Source organism: Nanorana parkeri, unplaced genomic scaffold (assembly GCF_000935625.1).
Source record: "Nanorana parkeri isolate BGI_ZX_2015 unplaced genomic scaffold, ASM93562v1 scaffold817, whole genome shotgun sequence".
NCBI classification, from domain to species: Eukaryota; Metazoa; Chordata; class Amphibia; order Anura; family Dicroglossidae; genus Nanorana; species Nanorana parkeri.
The window spans coordinates 606,209-616,856 of record NW_017307085.1 but is presented as its reverse complement, the minus strand read 5'-3'; the positions used below and the strand labels follow the sequence as shown (position 1 = coordinate 616,856).

General features: G+C 42.7%; 1 protein-coding gene across 1 annotated transcript in view; it reads left to right on the top strand.

The window, feature by feature from the left end:
* The first annotated feature begins 542 nt into the window (after window positions 1-542).
* The window catches only part of LOC108794146 (multidrug resistance-associated protein 1-like), a 58,582-nt gene continuing 48,476 nt past the window's right edge, over window positions 543-10,648 (top strand). The window contains exons 1-3 of the mRNA XM_018565138.1: window positions 543-623; window positions 7,611-7,672; window positions 10,152-10,287. Of these exons, the coding sequence (XP_018420640.1) occupies window positions 564-623; window positions 7,611-7,672; window positions 10,152-10,287 (258 nt within the window). The 5' untranslated portion in view covers window positions 543-563. The remainder of the gene's footprint in view (window positions 624-7,610; window positions 7,673-10,151; window positions 10,288-10,648) is intronic.

The following is a 10,648-nucleotide window of genomic DNA, read 5'->3' as shown; positions in this document are numbered from 1 at the left end:
TGAACAGTGCAGATTAGGATTATCAGTGGGGATTAAGATCAGTGTGGATTGGGATGAACAGTGCAGAATAAACTGAGCAATATGGATTATGATGAGCAGTGGAGAATTTACATGACCCAAAAAACACTAAAGTATATGAAAATAATGTTTATATGAAAATAATGTTTATTTTGCAGCCTATTTGATCATCAGGAGAATAGCAGATTGCAGCCAACACAGCACAGACTGAGGAGGAATGTGACCTGTTCGAGGTGATTTGTTATACAGAGTGTGCAGTGAAGATGTTCCTCGCTATCTGATAGAACACCGGAGCTAGCAGAGAGGGGGCGGGGCTATGCAAATACACCAGTGGCTGATCACACAGTGTTACAGGAGACGTTCTTCTCTCTCGGATAGCATGCCGGAGCTAGGAGAGAGGCGAGGCTATGGAAAAGCACCTTCGGCTGAAGAGAAGGGGCGGTTACGGAAATAGCCGAGAACCAAGATCTACAGGAGACCAGAATTCAAGCACCGCTCTATAAGCTCTCAAATCGTTCCGGATCTCCGCTGCTCCTCTACTCAGAATGCTGAGAACCTTCACCGGGAAAAATATTGCCTATGAGAGGATCTCAGCCAGTGGGAAGGTAACCATGCACAATGTGTCCAATAATAGAGCTGTCACACTCTGATCAGAGTATGTATCCGTGTAGTTCTAGGAGATGTATCCGTGTAGTTCTAGGAGATGTATCCGTGTAGTTCTATGGATGGACCGAACCCAGTCCAGACCTGAGCTCCTCCAAACAGGGAAACGCAATTTGCACTTCCACCCAATCAGCTACGGGCCAGGTTCCCTGCCGCTGAATGTAAACAAAGGGGCGGGCTGCTGGTGCTGACATAATTGATCTAATATGGTCACAGAGCCATATTAGGCAAATGTAATTTACCAAATATAGGCATAAGGTCAATGATGTCACTGCATCCCACCCCTTTGTTTACATGCAGCTGCAGAGTGGGGAATGTCCAGCCCGCAGCTGATTGGGTGGAAGTGCCCATGGCACTTTCTTGTTTGGAGGAGTTCAAGTTCGGACCGGGTTCATTCCTTTTCCTTTTGGTGTGAAGAACTTTGGGGGTGTTTAACCTTAAAGACTGGAGACATCTTGTGGAGAAAAAGAAGTACTGCAGTTTCCCAGTTGATTTCAGTGGGTCTTTGGATACACGTCAAACGCGGGACACTAGTACATGTCAAAAACTTTGCGACATGCCTTACTCATTGTTTTCCCGCGCATCACCTGTGCGAATGCACGGGAAAACGCAGCATTTGCACAGATACATTTTGGGTGCCAATAACTGGTAATGGCACCGCAAGCGCATTCCATGTTCAGTGCATGTTTTGTAAACATTTGTTGAGTGGGGAGGCTTACATCCTCTGTCAGGTTTTTATGGCTTTGTCACTTTCAGAGAGATTCACTCCTCATCACCAATGTCATCGATCCTATTTTTTCGTTGGTAGATCTCAATGAGCTCGTCATTTGAAAAGTAGATCTCCAGACGAAAAATAGTGGGCGCCCCTGCTATACGTGATGGTAAATCCAAAGATTTCAGTTGCCATCAGAACAAGGGAAATCTTCCAAATGGGGATGCTTGTTCGCGTGACAACTATGTAAGAGGGGCTTTCTCTCACATCGAAAATATATCTTTTCACTTCCTGTTGAGTCTACAGGACAGGAAGTGAATGGAAACCTCCGTAATGAGACACAGATGGCAAAAAAAACAAAAAAAAAACAGCAGTTTTAACGCTCCCCTACCTCATTAAAAACAAAAAAGTTTTGACATCAGATTTAATTTATAGTGACATTAAAGGCTAATTTTCCCCTCCCCCCAATGTTAGTGTAGGTTTTCTATAGAGACTTCTGTGCTCGCTTACTCGTACAAAAATCTGGGCGTTCCTCCTTATAGCTGCTCACTTAAATTGGCTGCATGAGCCTGCATTCATATCATTCAAATATGTGAAGCGGCGCTGTCACCCAACAAGTAAACAAATAATATGTGCAAAAAACTAATATTATAGTGAACAATACGATTGTGATTTTTTTTTTTCCTTTCAAATTCATTCTTCTCATCAACTGTTTGTGTAAATCAAAGATGATTGTCTATAAAACAAAAAGTCTCAAAAGTGACTAATAAAGTAGCAAACGTCGTGTGTCAGTGCGTTAAACACATCATTGAAACAAAGTGTTCATGAAATTATTAGCAAATAATGTCACATAAACAAATATTACTAAAACAACCATTACTACTATTCCATGGCACTAACGTGAGTGTGGGAGCTGTGTGGAGTGCTGAATAAAATTAGAATTAGACTAACATCCTGCACCTATGTACACAATCTCCTATCTTTATGTGTATGCTATGAGAATGACACAATGAGAAGTATTATGACCATAATATAATAATACTTCTATTGTGTCATTCTCATAGCATACACATAGAGATAGGAGATTGTGTACATAGGTGCAGGATGTTAGTCTAATTCTAATTTCATTTACCCCCGTTTCCCCGAAAATAAGACCTACCCCGAAATTAAGACCTAGTACCATTTTTGGGAATTGCTAAAATATAAGACCTACCCTGAAAATAAGACCTATTTGTGACCATTCTCAGGGCCGATGGTGGCATAAGGGGTAACTTGAAGAGCCGCAGGAGAGAATCAGCGGTGCCACCGAGTGGGAGGGAGCAGAGCCGCATAAGCCGATGCTTCCTCTATAGCACCGGCTCCCGTCACAGGCGGAGTGATGCCAAATGCACGCCACCTGTGAGGAATCCATAGTGAAAGTGCGCTTCCCTCATTCTGGTTACCAAATTGCTCTTGGAAAGGTATGGCACCCCTGATTGCCCTGATCACCCCATTCTTAACTTTGCCATTTTGGATTATTTAACTTGGATTTGTATTAACTTTGGATTGTTATACATAAAAAAAATAAGACCTACCCCGAAAATAAGACCTAGTGTGTTTTATTGAGCCCAAAAAAATATAAGACAGTGTCTTATTTTTGGGGAAACACGGTAGCACTCCACATAGCTCCCACACACACGTTAGTGCCATGGAATAGTAGTTATGGCTATTATTCTTATTCTAGACAAGAAGGAGCAACATTGGATTCTTGAGATCCCGTCCTCTACAATAGAAGGAATCTGATTTCACAACAATGACTCAGTGCAGCGTGATATGGAGTGGTTGTCTGAAACCTTACACAATGGAAATTTGTATTTTGTATTTGACTTTAAAAATATACTGATGATTACAGAGTATACGCTGTGTAGACATAACTTCATATTTGGTTGTATTCAGAAGAGTTACTACCAAATCTTATAGAAACAAAGCAGCACATTTGTTGTGATCTTCACCTTGTGGTTGTTATGTCGGTATTAATGTTTTATATTTATGTCTAATTAACATGACCTTTCTCAAGGGAGTGACTTTACAGGTCTCCAGTGACACCTTCTAGTATCCATTGACATGTAACATCCACTCAGTTATCCACTCCTCCTACAGTGTGCAGCAATACAAGCTTTATCACCAAAAGGGTAGATATAGTATATCAAAGCTCATATAGAATCTCTTGAGAATTAAAAGATGAAGGTTTTGCTGATGGGTATGTATTCTAATTCCATTCAGCTCTATAGCTGCCCTTACTTTAGGACTATACAACGTTCATGTCATCTACACGGGGGTTTTTTAGGAACATTGTCTCTTGGAACGTTAAGGGTTTGCGTTCCCCACAAAAGCGTAATACTGTTTTACGCCATCTTAAACGATTGGATGCAGATGTAACGTTATTACAAGAGACCCATTTAAAAACTGAGGACATCCCACGTCTGAAAAAGTTCTGGGTAGAGGAGGCCTTTGGCTCTTCTTCCGCTGGGGAAGGAGTGGTGATTCTCCTTCATAAGAGGCTTCCCTATTAGGTACATCTGGTTAAAGGTGATGATGGACAGATGCTGACATTATAGCTGAAATACCTTGACAGAGAACTAGCTATTTCCAACATTTATATGCAGAATTCGCCAACTAAATCCCATTTTAATCAGTTGACTGGCTGGCTAAACCATCCAATATGCTTCACCTATTGGGAGGGGATTTTAACTATACTATGAACTTTTCTGAGGATAGAAAAAGGGCTTCTAACACCTAATCAGCTCGGCGTACATCTCACTCTCCCTCAGGTTGCGCCCTCGCAGATCTGGCGTCAGCACTGGACCTGAACGATACCTGGAGACTATGGCACCCTCTAGAATCCGTTCACACACATATTTCTAGAGTTCATGATTGCTGTAAACGCTTGGACTATTTTTTTTTGCACCAATCCATTGTTACAGATGGTCAAAACTAGGGATGCACCGATACTTTTCAAGTACCAGGGTTGCAGTGGTTGCAGCTGGGACCTGGCTCTGGCGCTCCACCACTGTCCTGAAATCATTAGTCTGTATTGCTTTAGAAAAACTGTCACATGACAATAAGCAAAAATGTATCAGTACTCATACTTGTAAGTACTCGGCAAGTACCAGAACTTGGACTCGCAAAAATGGTATTGATGCATCCCTTTATTTATATTTATTAAAACAAAATCATACATTAAAACAGAGATGTACAAATCCCAGGAGCTCCGTGTGCTCCTTACAAATGACAGCTGCCTCCTAACCTTTGAATTTTTCTCCAGTTTTGTCTTGGAGCTGGAAAAGTATCTGTACTTGGACTTGAACCGAGTATGGTACTTGGTATCGGTGCATCCCTAGTCAAAACCTCCGATATACATGACATAGTTATTTCTGATCATGTTCTTATATCTATTCTTCTTACTGTAGCTCCTCGGATTGCTAACAATATCATCTGGCGATTCCCAAGGTTTCTTATGTCTAATGAGGATTTTTGTCAATTTCTATGTTCTTCATGGAAGGTATAAGTGGACTTTAATGGCCAACACTTTTCTAGAAAGCAGGTAAAGCTTACCTCCGGGGCAGAATTGAGTCCTAAGTGTCTGCATATAAAAAAAAAAGGCTAGTTCACACCATATGTAGTTGTGATTCAGTCCGTTCAGTTTGGCTGCTGCAGCCAAAATACATCACAATGCTTTCCTATGGGCTTTCTTGTGCTGTATTCACATCGTTGCAGTCCGTCCAGATGCAGTCAGAAAAAATACTGCTTGTCCTATTTTAGCTGCATCCAACTGCACCGGAACGGATCAAAACTCATAAAAACAAACAAACACAGAATTGATTGTGTCATCATCCAGGGACTTCCTCTTTGTAGGTACAGCCAACACTATCACCATGCCTGCCAACAAAGCAAACATGTCTGAGCTCCAAAACAAATGAAGGAAATGCTCTGACAGGAAAAATGAAGTGACCTAATTGTCTAATTAGCATTTTATTTAAAAAAAACGCATCAAAACACATCACAAATGTATCAAAACGGATCGCAGTGCAAATGTGCATACGCACGCAGTTGTGATGCAGTTTCTGGTGTGAACTAACCCTAAAGCATAACGGGAGGCCAGTGATGCCGTACGTCATGCTCAAAGACAACTAACGGCTGATCAGTCCCCAGTCACCAAAAAACACTGGGAACAGTCTAAACAGGCCTTTGATTTGTGGGCGGACAGATATGAACAACTGAAGGCGTCCTTTGCAGATCCTACCTTTCATAAATACGGAACAAGGCAGGGAAACTAATGGTTAGTGAACGCACAGTCATCTCTTACACACATATTTGCATTGCAGGATCCTACAGGCAATTCGTTATATGATCCGGTGGCTATAAATTGGGCCCTGGAGCTGTTTTATGAATCTCTCTACATTGTGGATGCCGGGAGTGATATTGTGATATGAAGGGAGCTGAGCGTTTTTTTAAGCCAGATCACTCTTACGATGACATTGGACCAAATTCAGGCCCTCAATGCAGATATTACTAAAGAGGAGATAGACACAGTCATAAAGAACATGGTAGGACTAAATCCCTTGGTCCTGACGGAATCACTGCTTAATTTTTTATGATTCTAAAAGGTGACATTACTGACACTCTTCGTACTCTATATAATTTCATGTGGAACGGTGGTGCTTACTTTCCCACAGGTGGTGAGGCTTACATTAAACTTCTGCCCAAGCCGGGAAAGAATCCTGCACTCCCTGGTTCATATAGACCAATCTTCCTCATTAACATGGATGCCAAAATATTCTCAAAGATTGTTGCCGGTAGACTGGCGAATATACCCTGTTTCCCCGAAAATAAGACCTACCCCGAAAGTAAGACCTAGCACTATTTTTCAAGATTCCTGGAATATAAGACCTACCCTGAAAATAAGACCTAATTTGGTGGTAGCATGTGAGGGGGAACTTGAAGCGCAGGAGAGATGGTATCAGTCTGCAGGGACATACTGTATTAAGGGGATGACAGGGGACTCCCTCCGGCCAGCGCAGAGACAGGGAGCACTCCAGTACCATACTTCACCAACTGCTGTCCCCGAAGGCACTGCTTAATGTAATGGTACTGTACTGTAATGTGTACTGGTAAATGGTACCGTACTTTACCGCGCTGTCCACTGTCTGATGTCCCCACTGCTGCACCGCTGGTACCACTGCCCCTGGTGGCAAAGCATGCCAGCGCTGTAGAAAGCAAGGCTGCGGCAGCGGAGGGAGCAGAGCCGCATTAGCAGATACTTCCTCTATAGCGCCGGTTACTGTGACAGGCGGAGTCATACCAGATAACGTTTGGATTGTTGTACATGAATAACTTTAGATTGTTGTACATTTTGTTGCACAGTAAAAAAATAAAAAAATAAGACATCCCCTGAAAATAAGACCTAGTGTGTTTATTGGGGCAAAAGAAATATAAGACAGTGTCTTGTTTTCGCGGAAACACTGTGATATTATTTCCTTTTTCTGCGATCACTGGTAGATCGCGATGTCCTGTCTTCTCTGGATCCCCGCTGCTCTCACCCATCTGTATGCAGCGGGGATCCGAGGAAAAGTGAAGCTGCAGTCGGCGGCGGGGGACGGCGCCGCTATCACAGCAGCACGCCGAGCGGTGAGAAGAGAGAGAGCCGCTCGGCTTGGATCTGACAGCCGTCGGCTCTCCTTTCTTCACTGCACATGCTGCTGTAACAGCGGCTCCGTCACTTGCCCGCCCCCTCCCCCACTGCGGCTGAAGTGCTTTTTTCTCTTCTCCCTCGGATCTCCCGCTGCCTCTGCCCGGGAGAGCAGGGGAGATCCAGAGGAGAAGCTGAGCCCCCTTTTGCCGAGCGGCAGAGGATCGGTACATATCAGTGATATGTTCCGATCCTCTGTGCAGGACAAACACTGGAGCGATCAGCTGATCACTCCAGTGTTTGTAAATAACTGGGGACACATAGTACTATGTGTTCCCAGTTATGAATGAACACGATGTGATTTACATCACTTCCTGTTCATTCATGAGTTTCTCAATGGGGAGAAGCACTCTGTACAGACAGCATAAGCTCGTGGTCAGTGTTTTTTAGGTTTAGGTTATGTATGCAATATAGGAACATCTCCAATATTTAAAAACACGCTGTTCTCATAGCATATACTGACTTGAACCTTTATATTTTTCTATACAGAATGAAAATCCAGAAAACAAGGTCTCCTTTATCAGCAGGGTGACATATTCCTGGTACAGCAGGTACGGATAATCTTCATCATGAAACTGACATCCCGGGCTACATTGATCAAAATGCTCATACCTATGATGATGGAAACCCTAGAATTCATTCTCCTAGGGGAGCATTAATGAAAGATAATTAAACTGGAAACAAAACGTTACTTTATGAGCATTTTTAAAGAAAATTTGTAAAGTACACAGACCGGTCACTGCCAGTGGCAGTGTAGAAGTGCACAGCAAGGTTCCCCAATATGTGTGTGTTTGTTGGGGGCACCATGATGACAGCTGGCATTTTTCTTCTCTAGAATTACTAAAATGGGAAGTGAATACATTAGATGGCATTACGGCCACTAACCATGCTGGAACGCACTGTATGTGGTGTGAACAAGCCCTAAGGGCTGTGCACACCTGTGCAATCAGGTGCTGGTTACTGCCAAAACATGGACCAAGGAATAGAGATCTCATTTATGACGGACTCTCCTGGTGCCCAGCCTGGTATCTCTGCCAAATACTGCTTCCCTGCTCAGTACTTTTCCAGCCAGCACACACCCTCATTCCCCCAAGAATTAGACAACACTAGTTTGGGGTAAAAACAACAAATTAATTTATTTTCAAACGGGACAAACATTTATAGGCAATAAGGGACAATCCCCCTTCATCAATAAACATGAATCATGCCCAAACGAGAACCAATAGGAACAGATAAAAACAACTTTCAAACCAAGTAGTAAACCCATGATGAACAGGGACACGTAGACCCTTATCTTATCAGTCTCAGTGTCTGTTGGAGTCTTTGTGCATGTGATCAGGAAGGTGGGGAGTCAGGCAGATGACAAAAGTATCCCAACATAGTTCCAGAGTCTTTGGGTAAATTCCATATGCAACCCCCCTCCCCAAGGCAAGCCCCATCTCACACCGCCCCCAAGTGTCCGGGTAAACCTGCTGAGAAGCCCCTGCAGTCCTTGCTTAGTCACATCATCCTTCCCAATTCTCTTTGAAATCTCCCAGTTCCAGAATCCCAAGCTGAACCCAGACAAACTCTTGCTTCCTGAAACCTCTCAGCCCCTGTGGCTGAGAGTCCTGGGAGATCATAACACCAAATTCCACTGTGGGATTGCCACAGAATACATACTGTGTATGTGTATATGTATAAAATGTATAGTTACTTCATGCGTGAATTATGATGCTGGAATTTAGAGAGAAATAGTAGTTTTTTATAGATATATATTAGGGCTGGTAATGATTAAAATTTTCCTGTTCGATTAATCAAAATTGTTTTAATTAATTTCGATTAATTATAACGCACATACAGATCCAACTACATTGGCCGATACACATACAGCACAGCAATTAAGTAATAAAATGAACTAGGATCACACTAATCCAGCACGTTATTAATCTTACGTGCCCCACTTAATATGGCCGCCGCTTTAGTGGGGCAACTCAGAATAATAACGTGCTGAATTAGTGTGATCCTAGTTCATTTTATTACTTAATTAATTGCTGTGCTGTATGTGTATAGGCCAATGCCAGGAATCCCAACCTGAAATAATGCTGCCATGAAACCTGGACACAGCATTCAAAACCCGGACTGGCCGGGTGAATCCTGGACAGGTGGGAACCCTACATGCGCTGTGTGTGTGACAGTGAGCGGGCTGGCAGGTACAATACGGGGGAAAAAACCATGGTCCTGAGAAGTGGTGTGTGTGGGGCAAGGAAGAGAAGAACCTGCTGCACTGTCACACACACACAGTGCACAACGATTCTCCATTCCAGCCAGTGCAATTCAGCCTGGCCAGCTTGCCCTGCCACTGTTACTGTTCAGATGTGAGCCGCCTCTTACTTCCTCCATCTACGCTAATCTGTGTGAAACGAGGAATGTCTCACTGGGGAATCTTCAGTATCTTGCTAGTCAGGCCCCGCTGGCTCTCAATATACCTGAACAATCCGATTGGACGCCGGCATGGTTCAGGTATTCTGAGAGCCAGCGGGGCCGACTAGCAAGATACTAAAGCTTGGCCCAGGGGGAGATGCCTCCATCCATACAGTTTAGCGTAGATGGAGGAATCTGTTGCACCTTTTCCATCTGACCATAGAAAATCTGCAGATAATCTATAGGTGCATTGCCAGCTTAAGAGCGTAAATGCATTGCTGGGCTTTCTAATAGGAAAGCCCAGCATGATTTGCAAACACAATGGCATGTACACATTCAACAGTAAGTATTTATTTGTAAAATAACATGCCATACAAATAATTAAAATATCATCTTAAATGTTTGTAAACTTAGAAATATAAAAACTATTCTAATTTCTCTTTATGTGTCCGGCAAAGTGGCAAACTGACCCTTTAATTTTAATGAAATAATTTGATCAGTTTTGTTTTACTGCATTATATGTATATCAGTATTGTTGTTTTATCTTTATTATTAAATTGTATACATGGCACCCTAATAATTATATTGAATTCACTCTATATTACTTCATTATTTTTATTTAAAAAGGATCATAACACTTGGTTATAGAAAACCATTGGAAAGAGAAGATCTGATTGACCTGAATGAAGATGAATCATCGTATAATATTTACCCTGCGTTTGAAAAAAACTGGAGAAAAGAAATAGCGCAACAAGGCAAAAAGGTAAAAAAAAAAAAGTTTATATATAATTGTGGTCAACTAACACCTTATGCAAGACATGATAACTGCACTGCCACTCTAAATTATTTATAGTGTGTGTGTGTGTGTGTGTATCATTGCAGCTTACCAATCCTCAATTGTGGTGGCTGAATTTTGTTTTCTTTTTTAGGCTTTTCGTCCTTTATTTTCCCCTGGCGATCCAGCTAGTAAAACACATACTGTCCCAGGGAGAGCCTCCCTTGTATGGCAGCATTGTCGTCCTGTGGGGAGCATTCTATTAGATACACCCACTGGCGGAACTACCAGGGTCGCAACGGTCGCAATTGCGACCGGGCCCTGGCGTTCCGCCTGTTGGGGGGGGCCC